Raw genomic sequence first — 15,079 nt, 5'->3', positions numbered from 1 at the left:
TGGCCAAAGACTTGGGCCCTTTTTTTCCTGCTCTGCTGACAGTGCCTGCGCCCGGGTCTGGTCTTTAGCCTAGAGGTTTCCAGACTCCAGGGCTGCTCAGGGCGAGGCAGGGACCCGACGCCCCTCCCACGGCGGGTGCAGCTCCCGCCTCGCCTCAGCCTCCCCGCCCCGCAGCTGCTCGCGGCGCTCGGCTGCCCCGGGGTTCGTGCATTTCGGGCGCGCAGGTGCGCGGGAGCTCGGCGACGGGAAGCCGGGAGGAGCCCCGCGGTCCCCGCGGCCCCCGCGCCCGCATAGCGGGGCGTCGGCGGTCAGCACCGGTGTGGATCCCGCCCTGTCCACTCGGTCTCCAGACATGGACGCCGCGCCGCTCCAGTCGCCGCTGTCGATGCTGCTGCTGCTGCTACTGCCAGGTACGCGCCGGGAGCGGTCGGGTCCGGAGGCCGGGCGGGTGGCGGGCGGTGGCCGGGGGCGGGGGGGGGGGGGGGGGGGGCTTTCCGCCAGCCCCATAGAAGTCTAGGCGCCCACCCGCCCTGGATCTCAGCGTGGTCCCACGGTTCTGACAGTGCGCGCGCATCCCAGTGCCTGCCTCGCTGAGCCCCTTGGGCACTCCTTTGTTCCCAAGCCTCCCAGTTAGCGGAGGCTCGTGGGGAGCTCAGAGCCGGCCCTCTGGGTCTGCGCGGGAGTTAGAAGTTCGAGTCCCGCTCCCGAACGTCGCCCTGCTGCAGGGACCCGCAGCCCCGCTTCCAGTATCTATGCCTTCTGCCCACCGTTTGGTTTTGGGGACTGTGGGAGACCTGTGGTTAAAGAAGGCTGAAGACTTATCCAAAGCCCCCTGGAGGAGTACCGAGTGGTTTGGAGCTGGGCTTGGACCAAGTCTCTGGTCCTGGTCCTCCGGTCTCCGCACAATGACCGCGTTGCCTAGAGACTTTCGACGTGATTGTTCCTCCCAGGCCATCGCGGAGACTTTAGAGGAGTCTGTTAGGAGGAAGCCCTTCCAGAGACCCGAGATGGCTGCTGGCTGAGGCAGAACCGCAGCTTCCTGAAGGCGGGAAGAGCTGCGGTTCACTGGGGGTGGGGGGTGGCTTGCATCTTTACAGTCTGCACTGCTGCACCCCTCAGCCCGCAGAAATCACGGCCTGAAGAAGTTGGGTTACCACTTCCCCCCAAAGACTGTCCCTCGACTGACCCCAGTACTGTAAGTAGGAAGCAGCCAACACTTAAGCCAAGATGTCTCGCTTAGCTGGGGTTGTGAACAAAGAGGGTGCCCAGGGGCCTCCGAGGTAAGGAGTTGGGGTGAAGGCAGCACTGGCAGGAACCCGTGGGCACCTTGGCTCCTAAGACGTCCATATCCAAAGCCCTGCAGACTGCAGGAGGATGGAGGAAGGGGCTGCAGTCTCCCACAAGGTGGGAAACAGGTCTCCTGGCCTGGGGGAACCCTGAATGTCCCCGCCCCCGCCCCAGGATTGGGTGAGTCATCTTTCCACCTGGGCAACAGGGGTACCTTCCTTGGAGTAACAATAAAAGTCTGAGCCTCTAGTACTTCTTTCATTATTATTATTATTATTATTATTATTATTATTATTATTATTATATTATAAAAAGCAAAGTTGGGTGGCTTATGTAAAGAAAGGTTAGAGTTTTATTAAGAAAAGGTATCTGGTTCAGCTGGTAAAGACACTCACCACCCAGCCTGACGACCTGAGTTTTATTCCCAGGACCCCCACGGTGGAAGGAGAGAACTGAGTTTTGAAGGTTAGGTTTTGAACCCCATACACATGCTACGGTCTGCACCCTTCCCCCATAATGTAATAAAAAAAAATTAAAGAAGAAAAAAAGGTAGTTTTTGCTTAAATTGAAGAGAGAGAAGGCGAGAGGGAGAGAGGAAGCTAAGAAAATGGCAGTAACACACAGAAGTACGGATGTCTGAAGAGTGTCCCATCAAGCTAACAGTTCCTGAGAGCCTGCCACAGGCCACCTTTCACTCTCATTTTTGAGATGCATTGATGCATACTCTATTGGGATTAATCCACAGAGTCTATTTAATGATCAGAGGAATTTATTTGGGGGTAAAGTCACAACCATGGCAGGTTTATCGTAGGGTCCGGGAAAGCTGAGCTAGGCCCCACACTGAATGGCTTGGTCCAAGACCTCAGCATCCAGAACCACGAGGTAGCCAAGAGGAGGAGGTGTAGGTGCATCCCAGGCCTTAAGGGTCCCTGGTGGCCACGCCCCAGAGGCCGCTACCTCAAGGTCATAGGCAGTTGTAACTGCTACAACTGCCTCACTAGGGGCGATGCTTCAGGGCATGCCTCAAACAGCTACCCACTACAATATTCTTTATTTTAATAGATTAAAAACAAACAAACAAAAAGGTTCAGAGAGTTTAAGCTACTAGCCAAGCTTACACAGCTTCCCACGCTTTGCTGGGATATATTCCAGATGTACCCAGCTTCAGAACTCAGGCTTCTAAACCACTGAATGTGAGTGACCTGGTAGAATTCTTGTCCTTCCTGAGCCCCCGGGTTCCAGCTTCTAACAAAGGGAGCGTTATTAGCCTGGAAGCCTGGGTTTGCCGAGTACACTGGCAGATGGACATCTGTAGACCGGATGTCCTTGCGGAGAGAGGTAAGCGACCGTTTCCCCAGGAACTGACAAGGATGCCTCCCTCAGTGGCCAGTGCCTCAGAAGCTGAGCACCGCCTGTTCCAGTACCTGTTCCAAGATTACAACGAGATTATCCGGCCTGTGGCCAACGTGTCCCACCCAGTCACCATCCAGTTCGAGGTGTCCATGTCTCAGCTGGTGAAGGTGGTAAGTGCTGGAGCCACCAGGTGTGGCCCTGGGGTTCTAGGGGAGCCTTCTGGAGTCAACCTTATTTTTATACTTCACCTGTCAACTTTAATCTCACTTTCTAGGACGAGGTAAACCAGATCATGGAGACCAACCTGTGGCTGAAGCAAGTATGTGCGCAGGCTCTGTGTGCTGCTGCCCCCTGGTGGTAATCTCTTTCTCTGCCGCTGGGAAACAAAAGGGGCTACAGACTGTACGCTATTCCTGAGGACACCCACCCACAGACCCCCCACTCCCTACCACCCACTCCCACCCACACCCTGTCAGGGGCACCTCTGTGCTCTTAAGGACTGACTCCTCACATTGCAGATAGGCAAGCTACAGCCTGGAGAGAGAATTCTCTCTCCATATCCCCAGTACAGAATTGGACAGGCTGGGTGTGGTGGCTCACATCGTTGATCCCAGCACTCAGAAGGCAGAGGCACGGGGATTACTGTGAGTTCAAAGCCAGCCTGGTCTACATGGAAAGTCTCAGGATAGCCAGGACTATGGAGAGGGACCCTGTCTCAAACGAACCAACAAAAAAAACAACCAAACAAAGCCAGCTTGGTCTACAAAGTGAGTTCCAGGCCAGTCAGGACCACACAGCGAGGCCCTGACTCAAACACCCCCCCCCCCGCCCCACACTGGAACCCCAACCTCTAATTCTGGTGACACTTGAGATCTCATTCTCCCTTTCTCTTGCAAAGCCAGAAGTGGGTTCTGGTGCATCGTGGGTAGGATGGGGAGTAGGGACACTGGTGTCCTTCAGATGAGGCAATGACATTGGTTCCCACAAGTCCTCCTCAGGGAGGCTCTGACCAGATCTGTAGAGGGACATCATGGCCCTCCAGCCTAATGGTGACCCATCTTCCGGCTCAGCCAGCCTCAAACTCAGCTCCTTCGGCCTTTGTTTCAAGAGGCTGGCAAGCCAAGTGTCCCCCTGTGCTCCCACAGGCCCCCTCTGTGGCCATGGTCCCACCCTGCTTCCTTCTGGAGCTCTGCACCCAACACTTTCAGGGTCCTGTGGGATCATGGCTCCACTCCAAAAGAAACTCTTTAGTTGGAAAACACTAGTTTACTTTTTGAGATGGGGGGCAGATGTCTCATGCATCTCAGACCAGCCTCAAGCTCACTGTGTTGTTGGGGATGACCTTGAACTTGTGATCCTTCTACCTTTATCTCCCTAGAGATTGGATTACAGGACTATGCCCCCATGCCTGCTGTGGGGTTAGGACTGAGCCCGGGGAACTGTGCTTACTAAGTAAGCATTCTACCAAGTGAGCTCCTTCTCTAGCCCCACATATTTGGTGTGTATGTGCATATGTAAAGGCACATGTGTGGGGGTGTGCATGCATGGGTGTGCATGAATTTGGAGGCCAGAGGTTGATAAAGGATGTCTTCCCTGATCAGTCATCACATCATTTATTGAAGCAAAGTGTCTGGCTAAACATAGAGCTCAATGATTCTGCTGGTCTAGGGAACCAGGGTACCACAGGGATTCTTTGTCTGCCTCCCTGGGATTATGAAATGAGAAGATTGTGTAGGTGCTGGGGATCCAAACTCCAGTCCTCACACTTATACAACCAATAATTTATTCATGGAGCAACCCCCTCTTTTCCCATTTGTAGCCTAGGATGGCTTTGAACTCCCTGTATAGCTTAAACTGGCCTTGAACTCACAACCCTCTTGCCTCAGCCCCTGCCCCTACCCCTGGCCTGGAGAGTGAGCTCAAGGTATGTAAAGAATAGGAGTTTAGGGGTTGGGGAATTAGCTCAGTGGTAGAGCACTTGCCTAGCAAGTGCAAGGCCCTGGGTTCGATCCTCAGCTCTGGGGGGAAAAAAGGAATAGGAGTTTAATGTATGGACCTGGTAGAAGTTCAGAAGGCTGAACCCTGGCTAATGTGATCAGAGAAGGCACTGATTACTAGCTCCTGATTGGCTGACAAAGGCTGAGCTCCCTAGTCACGAGGGCTGGCTTCCTAGAGCAGGGGTAACCTGCAGGCTTAGCCTATGCTGTCTGCCCTGCTGCCCCTAAGTTGCTCCTTTGGGCCAACATAGTTTGCAGCAGGGAAATGGCTTAGTGACCCAATGGCTCAGTGACCCAAAGCTGGTGGCCAGCCTGTCACCATAATGACTGTGATGTAGTGTCCGGAGAAAGAACGCCTGGCTGGTCCTTGCACTGTCTTCTACCTCCCTACCTCCTTCCACCAGATCTGGAATGACTACAAGCTGAAATGGAAACCCTCCGACTACCAAGGGGTGGAGTTCATGCGTGTCCCTGCAGAGAAGATCTGGAAACCAGACATCGTGCTTTATAACAAGTAAGGAGCTGGCTGTTCCACACTCTTTGGTCTGGCAGATTGTGCTCTGGGTCCTCCAGCCACTCACCAGCCTTCTCTGGCCCTTTCCAAGAGGGGTCTGTTTGCTTGCTCACTCTGCAGGCTCTGGATATCAGTTATATACTGGATACCCTAGATGCCAGTGAGCCACAGAGTGGTGGGATGCTGAGTGACTCCTAAGAGAGTGACATGTGGCCGTAGGAGGAGGGGAAAGGTCACCAGGGAAAGCTGCTGGGAGGAAATGTCATTGAAGTGGGCCTTGAAGGTCACATGGGAACAGGGGAACTGATTCAGGGAAGGTCCAGGGAGGCAGGAGGGTATGTCATGGATATCGGAAGTGACCTTATTAGCTGCACTTTAGGGTAGAAGGCTGGAGGATCAGGGAGGGGCCCCAGTGTATGGTACTGGGATCTGGCCTTGCATGTGACACCAGTTACTAGCTCTGTGGCAGGGGATGGGACGATGGCTGTAATGACCTCTTGGAGAGAGAATATTCGTGGGAGAAGAGCAGGGCTGAGCCAGACTCGGAGATTGTCCCAGGTTCCTAAGTTAGAGAACAGCATAGCCAGAGGAGCCACTATACACACCGCTGCCCTGGGGTTCAACTATTTTCTCTTTTGCTCTGCAGTGTCTTTTCTAAAGGTAGTATGTATAATTGTCTTCTTCATACGTGCCTTGTTCTTTAGCATAGCTACCCAGAGGATTTTACCTGTCTCAATTCATCCCATTTCCTGCCATGGGCAACTTTTTCTGCATGGTTCTGAAGGACAGTTGTGTGTGTGGGGGGGGTACGTGTTGAGAGTTCTGAGATTCCCTACAAAACTGCCCAGCCTTCACTCATTTCTCTGCAACCCTGTGTATGTTCTGACTGTAAAGTTTTACTGTTTTGTTACATTTATTTGTTCGTGTGGGGGTAGAGGGAGGTAAAGAGGGAGTGAGGGACAGAGAGAGAGAGAGAGAGAGAGAGAGAGAGAGAGAGAGAGGGAGGGAGGGAGAGAGAATATGTGGAGGTGAGAAGAAATTGCAAGAGCGAGTTCCCTGGTTCCACCATGTAGGTTCAGGGACCCGAGAGCAGAACTCAGGTCACCAGACTTGGTGACATCTTTACCAGCTGAACCACATTACCAGCCCTCTGCCATGTTTTTAAACTCTCAAATACCAGCCTGGGAACCCCATTTTTCCTCCCTAGGTTACCTCCATTCAGCAGCCACCCCAGCTGGCCTGCAGGTCTCATGACACTCTGGCCCTATGCTCTCAAATGCAGACATTCATGGGCACTGAAACCGTCACTGAAGGTGTAGACAGTGGCTTGTTCTGCAGTCTCAGGTGCCCTATTTTTCTGAAGGAATCTATAGCTTTCATGCATTTCTGATGTTGTGACTTTTTTTCCCGACCCTTGCTCCGTTTCCACACATAATCTTCTCTTGTATGTAAGGACCTTTGCTCATCCGTTATGTTCACACCTTCACTGTCAACCTTATCATCACTCTGGGTTTGATTGAGCAACTCTGGGTAAGCTCTGGGTTTGATTGAGAGAGCCTGCCTCAGTGAATAAGGATCAAAGAACAATCAGAGATGATTCCTAACATTGCTTTCTGGCCAGCTTGCTCAGGAGAGCTCCTGTCTTTGCCTTCCAAGGCTGCCACACCTAGCTGGCACTTACATGGGTTCTGGGGAATCCAAACTCTGGTCCTCATGATTGTGTGGCAAATGCTTCAACCACTGGGCTGTCTTCCCAGCCACCATTCCCACAAATTCCTACTGGAAACCCGTAGGGAAAGCCAGCCCGCAGACATGGGCAGGGGCTCAGGCATTGGCTTGTCACACGCAACAGCTGGCCTGCTGGCCTGCTCAGTGGAGACAGCGTGGGTGGGAAGGACAGAGACCGGCAGTGGTGCTGCACCAGAGCACTATTGGCTTTCCAATAGCAATTCCAGGTCATCCCTCAATGTTCGGATTTTGACTGTTTCAGATTTTCACAGGGCAGCCAAAAGGGGCATGGAAACCGTGAATGACCCCACTGCTGCAAGCTAAGAGACCCAGGTGTAGTAGAGTGTTATTGTAAGGTGTGCTACTTTTGTTTATGTTGAATTTGTTTAACTCTGTGAGGCTGTGTTACTGTGCCTGTCTAAAACACCTGATGGGCTAATACAGAGCTGGACGGCCAATGGTGAGGCCGGGAGAGAAATAGGCATGGCTGGCAGGCAGAGAGGATAAATGGAAGGAGAAATCTGGGAGAAAGAAGGAGGAGCTAGCAGCCGGAAGAGGAGCCAGAGAAAGGGAGGACATCAGGAATCAGCTATCCAGCTACACAACCAGCAAGCCACAGAGTAAGAGTAAGATTTATGGAAGTAAGAGAATGGGAAAAGCCCAGAGGCCAAAAATAGACAGGATAATTTAAAGTTAAGGAAAGCTGGCTAGAAACAAGCCAAGCTAAGGCTGGGCAGTCATAATTAAGAAAAGCCTCTGTGTGTGATGTATTTGGGAGCTGGGTGGCGGGCCCCCCCAAAAGGAGTAAAATGCTGACAACACCCAAGGAGCTGGCTCCAGCTGTCGAGCATCTCCAATGAGCCAGGCATGGTGGTGCACATCTGTAATCCCAGCATTCAGGAGGCTAAGGGAGAAGGATAGTGAGTTTGAGTCCTTATCTACAAAGGAAGAAATCCTTCGGTGAGAACTAAGTGGCCTTGCTGTCAGATGGCTTCTGCTGGCCACAGAGAGGAGTGCTGAGTGCAAGTCCTACAGGGAACTGAGTGCCATCAGTGCTGCTAAGACCTCAGTTTATAAACACTAACGGGATGCGTCTCAGAAAACTGAGTTATCTGTATAGAAAGAAAGCTGGGTGCTCATGGCCAACAGAGTAGAAACATGGGAGTGAGTGGAGGCAGGGAAGGAAAGAGATGAGTTTGCTGAGTTCCATTTGAAAGTGTGTTCAGTGATATCAGAAAACATGGCTTTTTATTGGAGAACAGTGATAGGAGGGGGGCTGTCGGTGGTAGAACTGGAGGAGGGGGTAGACCGGGACCGGAGTGGGGCGGGATGACCTTCCTGGCAAGGGTTTGTTTCACAGCATCTGCACGTGGCTGACCCATGAAGCCATGTCTGGTCTGCTGTGGGCTTTCACACATGTATCAGGCACCCAGTGGAGAGTGAATAAAGGGATGCTAACAAGGTCCTTCCTGCTAACATCCCCAAAGGCTGCTAAACACCTACCTCCAGGACAACATTCATCTCGTTATTGTAAATTCAGAGCAGCACTGGGGCCCATTTTTGGCACTTAGGAGTCCCTATAAACATCAACCCAGGAATTGTACACTGTGGAATGTACTGGTGATATGACCAGCATGGCAGGTGTGCTGGGGAGGTTCTAGAGGTGGTGAGAAGGTACTGGTGATATGACCAGCATGGCAGGTGTGCTGGGGAGGTTCTAGAGGTGGTGAGAAGGTACTGGGAGAAGCTGGAGTGGCAAGGGTGGCAAAGCTGTGTTAGGGGAGGAGGGAGGGTGGCTAACCAGTGTGGCAGAGCATGCACTGGGGAGGCCTAGGCCTCAGTGTCTCCACTGGAGAATGGAGCAGTTTGCCCAGTGACCTCTTAGGGTCCTTTGACCTCCCATATCCCACTGTTTTACAAATCATCACTTGTTATTGTCCTGGTGGCCACGGGGGAAGCCTGGCTGGGTGGCCGTATGGTGGTGATCACGAGTTGTGTGCCCCACTGTGTCTTCACAGCGCTGACGGGGATTTCCAGGTGGATGACAAGACCAAAGCTCTACTCAAGTACACAGGAGAAGTGACTTGGATCCCTCCCGCCATCTTTAAGAGCTCATGCAAAATTGATGTGACCTACTTCCCATTCGACTACCAAAATTGCACCATGAAGTTCGGCTCCTGGTCCTATGACAAGGCGAAGATTGACCTGGTCCTCATCGGCTCCTCCATGAACCTCAAGGACTACTGGGAAAGTGGCGAGTGGGCCATCATCAAAGCCCCAGGCTACAAACATGAGATCAAGTACAACTGCTGTGAGGAGATCTACCAAGACATCACGTACTCGCTGTACATCCGCCGGCTGCCACTGTTCTACACCATCAACCTCATCATCCCCTGCCTGCTCATCTCCTTCCTCACAGTGCTTGTCTTCTACCTGCCCTCCGACTGTGGAGAGAAGGTGACGCTCTGCATCTCCGTGCTCCTCTCTCTGACCGTCTTTCTCCTCGTGATCACCGAGACCATCCCTTCCACCTCGCTGGTCATCCCCCTGATCGGGGAGTACCTCCTCTTCACCATGATTTTCGTCACCTTGTCCATTGTCATCACAGTCTTCGTGCTCAATGTGCACTACAGAACTCCAACCACACACACGATGCCCACGTGGGTCAAGGCTGTATTCCTGAACCTGCTCCCCAGGGTCATGTTCATGACGAGGCCGACCAGCAGCGAGGGAGATGCTCAGAAGCCGAGGACCCTCTACAGTGCTGAGCTCTCAAACCTGAACTGCTTCAACCGTGCAGACTCCAAAAGCTGCAAGGAAGGCTACCCGTGCCAAGATGGGACGTGCGGCTACTGCCACCACCGCAGGGTAAAAATCTCGAATTTCAGTGCTAATCTCACGAGGAGCTCCAGTTCTGAGTCTGTCGATGCCGTGCTGTCCCTCTCCACTCTGTCACCGGAAATCAAAGAAGCCATCCAAAGTGTGAAGTATATTGCTGAAAATATGAAAGCACAGAATGTAGCCAAAGAGGTAAATATATGGTTTTGATTATGGCTTCCCTGGGCGGTGATACACAGGACAGAGTTAGGAAATTCGACTCTTGGGGGCCGGAGAGATGGCCTAGCAGGGAAGAGCACTTGCAGCTCTTGGGAAGGATACAAACTTGGTTCCTAGCGCCCATATCAGATGGCTCACAGTGCCCATAACTCTAACTCCAGGGAATCCAACACCCTCCTTTGGCCTCCTCAGATAAACACACACACACACACACACACACACACACACACACACACACACACACACAATCATTTACAATTTAAGTTTTTAGCCTCTTGAGTCAACAGCTTGTTCAGGCCAGTTAGATGTCCTTGGATATCTTAGTTACCTCACTTGTAGTCCAAGCCGTCCTTGAACTCACAATTGTACTGTCTCAGCTCCTCCAGTAGTGGGATTCCAGGCCTTGTCGTCATTGTATCCAGTCTCAGATTTATACAGGGAGGAGGGCACTTCTTAAGTCAACATTAATATTAAAAGTATCATTCGCTAAGGATTTGCAGAAGCAACCCCTGAGGTTGCGCTATCTTTATCCCCATTTTTCAGATGGGGACATTGAGACCGAGGGAGATGAAATGACTCATCCTTTTTTTTTTTTTTTAAAGATTTTTTTTTTAAATGTACAATGGTGTTTTGCCTGCATGTATGTCTGTGTGAGGGTGTTAGATCTCTTGGAACTGTAGTTATAGATAGTTGTGAGCTGCCGCCATGTGGGTGCCGGGAATTGAACCCAGGTCCTCTGGAAGAGCAGCCAATTGCCGAGTCATCTCTCCAGCCCCTTCCCCAGATTCTTATACCTAGAAAGGAGCAGAGCTGGATTAAAACCAAAGTTTGTCTCCACCCATTTTCTCCCCGCTGCCTCGCAGAGCCTTGGGAGTGGCGTTGTGTATCCTCTGGAGGGGTGGCTGATGCTCAGATTGTGGACTTGAAGTGCTTACAGACAAGTCTTGGGTATTCCAATACAGTACTGTGTCAAACAGGGCATTATGATTCTAACTTTGCCACAACTGTGACTTTGATGGTGTCATTGAAAGGACACATTTACTCAAGCTCATAATGGTGAAATAAGAACCACATCTCCCAGCCCCATTTCAGTGTGTTTAATTGAATTATAAAATTACACACTGCTTCTTCATGATGTGATTATTACTTCAAGATCAGTTGACTCATGGGCGCTCTCTCAACTCAATTGTGGTTTCTTTGCTTTCTGAATTGTCTGCGAGTTTAATTACCATAGATTCTCCTTCCTGTTTCAAGCTTAAATTGAAGCTCATTATCTGTAATTATGCATGCTCTTTCTCCCATCCTTTATGCTATTACCAGCCATTATGTCTGCAGTTTAGCCTCTTGGCCTTACAGATGAAGATGACATTTGGTCAGGTGGGCATTTTGAAGGGGCGTGGTGAGAGAGAAATGTCAGGCTCACCCTATTTCACTTTGGAACAGATGTTAAACAGAAATTAGTATCCCATACTAGAAATGACAAGTACTTTGAAACGAACAAGTACAATGTCAAATGATGTTGGACTGTAGCCTCCATTCTAACAAAGGCTCCGGACCCTCCTGTAGAGGCATGCAAGCTTTAATATTGGAATTCAATTTAGAAAAAAAATAGGACACACACACACACACACACACACACACACACACACACACACACACACACACACACACACACTCACTCACTCACATTCTGAGTGATGGTATAGATCTATAATCACAGCCCTCGGGAGGCTGTGAAGGATGAGAAATAATTTGAGGCCAACCTAATCTGTTTAGACATGAAGCCCAGACCTTGCCTCAAAAGGAAAAAAGTTTCCCATTTGAACTAACCTGGCCCTTATTTTACACCTGTTTCCCCACGACATGAAATCTGAGGTTGGTTGCTGTCTCAGTACTGCTGTGGCCATCTGCCTGATGAGAAGCATCTTGAGGTTGTTTATTTGGGCTTACCGCTCCAGGGAAAATGGTCCATTGTGTGGAGAAGGCATGGCGCCAGGCGCGTGAGGCAGCTGGTTGGTCACCCTGCATCCACAGTCAGGAAGCCGAGAGATGAACGCCACAGGTCAATTTGATTTCTGTCTAGGACCCTAGCACATGGAGTGATGCCACCCACAGCTGAGCTGGGCCTTTCCATCTTCATCAATCTAGATCGTCCCTCGTAGTCACCTCCAGAGGCTAGCCTAATTTCGATAACCCTTCATAAGCATGCTCAGTGGCTTGTCTCCTAGGGGATTCTGGATCCTGTTGACAATCACTTTTGGCCATCACCATAGATTCCTCAGATCACATCAGTAAGAAAAGATTCCCTGTATATGAAATAAAATGGCGTCTCTACCATAACATGACAACGCTGAAAACTGATCTTTCCTTCATGTTGTTTTCTTTCATTGTTTTTGTTTTTCAGATTCAAGATGATTGGAAGTATGTTGCCATGGTGATTGACCGAATCTTCCTCTGGGTTTTCATCCTGGTGTGCATTTTAGGGACGGCGGGATTATTTCTACAGCCCCTGATGGCCAGAGATGACACATAAATTGGGAACTCTGTTCAGCGAGGCTCCCCCGTGCTGACGCGGGGCACCTTCTCAATAGCATCACACTATCCAGTCACCAGCTTTAAGTTTGCTATTTCAAGGGTTAGTTATTTTCAACTCATCTTGACTTTTTGGGAAAAAAAAACGTAGAAGAAAAATGTCTAGTTATTTACTATGGATAAATGAACATTTAACTAGCCTTGCTGATAGAACATGTCAACAGGCTCCTTTTCTTGTGGTGGAACCTAACTAGATAGAAAAACTTCCCATTCACAAATACTAAATCCATTAGCTCAGTATCTCTATAGATTTCCTCATTTCTTTAGCCCATAATCTCCTGGAAATTGTAGACTATTTCAGCAGTGCCCCGCCAACTCTTGTTTCTTACTGTCTTTCCAAAGTCAAGGGCTGGTCGTCCATCCCAGTATTTGTGTTACTGCTAGATCGCACATTACCATCCCTGAGTAATTACACCCGCTCTCACACTCACTGTTAATAAACTACCCTAGTCTGTTTACGTTGCTGATTTAGGAAAACGTCTTGTTGAGCCCTGCATGGCTTTAATCCCAGCACTCAGGAGGCAGAGACAGAGACCAGTGGGATCTCTTGAGAATTTGAGGCCAGCCTGGTCTAGATCGTGAGTTCCCCACCAGCCAGGACTGCATAGTGAAATGCTATCTCAAAATAACAAAAATCCCACAAACTGGACAACTTAGACACAAAGTTATTTCTCATAGTTTAGAAGCCTGAGAAGCCTAAGATCAAGGTACCAGCAAGACTGTCTAGGGAGGAGTCTTCCTCATAAAACAGACCTTCCAGTGCGTCTTCACGTGGCTGGAAGGGCTAGTCTTTTTGGAGTCTTTTACACGAGCACTAATTCCATTCAGGAGGGCATGACCCCAAGACCTAAGACCCTCCCAAACAGCACTGTACATGTGAGCTGTAGGGAGCCAGGCAGAGCACAGGAGGAGGAGCCGTCAGAGCAGGCTTTGGGCTCCAGTTCTGCTGGGGAGATGAGACACGTGGACTTCAGCAGCCCTGTGGCTTCTGCCCACTGGATGCCAACGGCAAGCCTCCCACCTCAGCTGTGGGGATGCCCGGAATGTAGGACGTCATCAGAATTAAGGAGCTGATCTGAACAAACCGAGTTCCCCGTGTTACACTTCTGGACCTGAACCACAACGGATAAGAGATAATTCACAGAGACCATTTGAGTAGTCTCACTAGTTGTGTTTTTTCTCTATGCAAAATAAAATAAAACCTGACAGTTGCAATTCACTGTGGCTCATATTTTAATAAGTCAAAAGGAAGAGTTCTATGAGATTTCTTGGCCTAAAAATATCCTAACAGTAATGGCGATATAAGAGATGAGCAATCTATACAAACTAAGATAGCTAACAAGCAATTTACATCAAACCAGATTTGATTGCCACTCCCTCACTAAGAAACATAGCTGGGTGGTGGCAGCGCACACCTTTAACACTCAGGAGGCAGAGGCGACCTGATCTCCGAGTTCGAGGCCAGCCTAGTCTACAGAGTAAGTTCCAGGACAGCCAGGGCTACACAGAGAAACTCTGTCTTGAAGAGAAAAAAAAAAAAAAAAAGGAAACATGTATTTGGACTCATGGTTTCAGTGCAGACACTGGTCACTCAGCCTGTTGTTTTGGGGCTTGTGATGAGACTACATCATGGCGGGGAGCATATGATTCATCAATGGCATTCCCCTAAAGGCAGCCTGGAAGCAAAGAGAATGGGGAAGAAGCTGGCTCCATGCTTTGTGAAGGACACTGTCCCAAGGACCCGGCTCCTCCCCTCCCTCAAGGTTCCACCTCCTCCCTGCAGCTCCAACAGGCTGGTGACCCAGCCTTCAGTACACTGGCCTTTGGCACTTATTCAAAGTGTGGCATTCTGTCCCTGGCCCCAAAGGCTTATTTCCATTTCGTGAGGTTTCTGCGAGAGTTTCCAAAGTTTTAACTGCTTCAGAACCATTCACCAGTCCATGTCAAAAGTTTTCTGTGAGACTCGTGGCACATCCAGCTGAGGAGCTGCAAAAAGTAAAAAGATTACTTATGTTCAGGATACAATAACACAAGGCAAACTCTCCTGTTCCAAAAGGAGGCAGAGATGTGTAGAAAGGATCAGATCAAAGCAAGATTCAAACGAAGCAGGGCAAACATTAAACCCCACGTCTGCACATCTGGTGCACACCAGGGCAGCGAAAGGCTCAGGTGTCCTGCTCCTACAGATTCGCTGACTGCAGCCCACGTGCCCACACTCTCTGGATGCTGTACCCACCTCGTGAAGTCTCCCTTGGCAGTTCCATCACCTCTTGCTGGGGTCTCCATTATGGGCTCAGCTTCTCTCTCATATTTACAACACACTGCCAGCTTGAGAGCTGCTGATGGGGATGCCTACTCCACCACACAGTGTTTACATCCCAGGCTGACTTCTGAAATCATTGTGGAAATCTCCAGGACTCCATAACTCTTGCATTTTGAATGTCTGTAAAGCCAGCGTGATGTGGATGATGCCAAGATCTGTCACTGGCACAAGCTGACCGGGACACACCTGCCGCTGTAGTCACCGAATGTCTGGATGTGAGGAAGGGGT

The 15,079-nt window shown here is 50.3% G+C and overlaps 1 protein-coding gene across 2 annotated transcripts; it reads left to right on the top strand.

The window, feature by feature from the left end:
* The first annotated feature begins 123 nt into the window (after positions 1–123).
* On the top strand, positions 124–13,070 carry Chrna3 (cholinergic receptor nicotinic alpha 3 subunit). 2 transcript variants are annotated; one of them, XM_036191864.1, is made up of 6 exons: positions 124–410; positions 2,671–2,810; positions 2,915–2,959; positions 5,042–5,151; positions 8,898–9,909; positions 12,341–13,070. In XM_036191864.1, exons 1-6 carry the CDS (start codon positions 353–355, stop codon positions 12,467–12,469), a joined length of 1,494 nt encoding a protein of 497 aa, XP_036047757.1. In that variant the 5' UTR covers positions 124–352; the 3' UTR covers positions 12,470–13,070. The 2 variants fall into 2 exon arrangements, with proteins under 2 accessions (XP_036047757.1, XP_036047758.1); XM_036191865.1 differs by lacking the exon at positions 124–410 and adding an exon at positions 835–1,195.
* Positions 13,071–15,079: the final 2,009 nt, after the last annotated feature.

The sequence above is a fragment of the Onychomys torridus genome, chromosome 7, assembly GCF_903995425.1.
Source record: "Onychomys torridus chromosome 7, mOncTor1.1, whole genome shotgun sequence".
Taxonomy (NCBI): domain Eukaryota; kingdom Metazoa; phylum Chordata; class Mammalia; order Rodentia; family Cricetidae; genus Onychomys; species Onychomys torridus.
The sequence above is the reverse complement of the archived record's forward strand: the minus strand, read 5'-3'. Positions and strand labels throughout refer to the sequence as shown.

What these genes read in the sequence shown, in the direction of transcription:
- Chrna3 (XM_036191864.1), top strand. Translation starts at nt 353, where the DNA reads ATGGACGCCGCGCCGCTCCAGTCGCCGCTGTCGATGCTGCTGCTGCTG. An exon ending in GACATCGTGCTTTATAACAA is followed by an intron (nt 5,152 to 8,897) that starts GTAAGGAGCTGG and finishes GTGTCTTCACAG; the next exon opens with CGCTGACGGGGATTTCCAGG. An exon ending in CACAGAATGTAGCCAAAGAG is followed by an intron (nt 9,910 to 12,340) that starts GTAAATATATGG and finishes TTTGTTTTTCAG; the next exon opens with ATTCAAGATGATTGGAAGTA.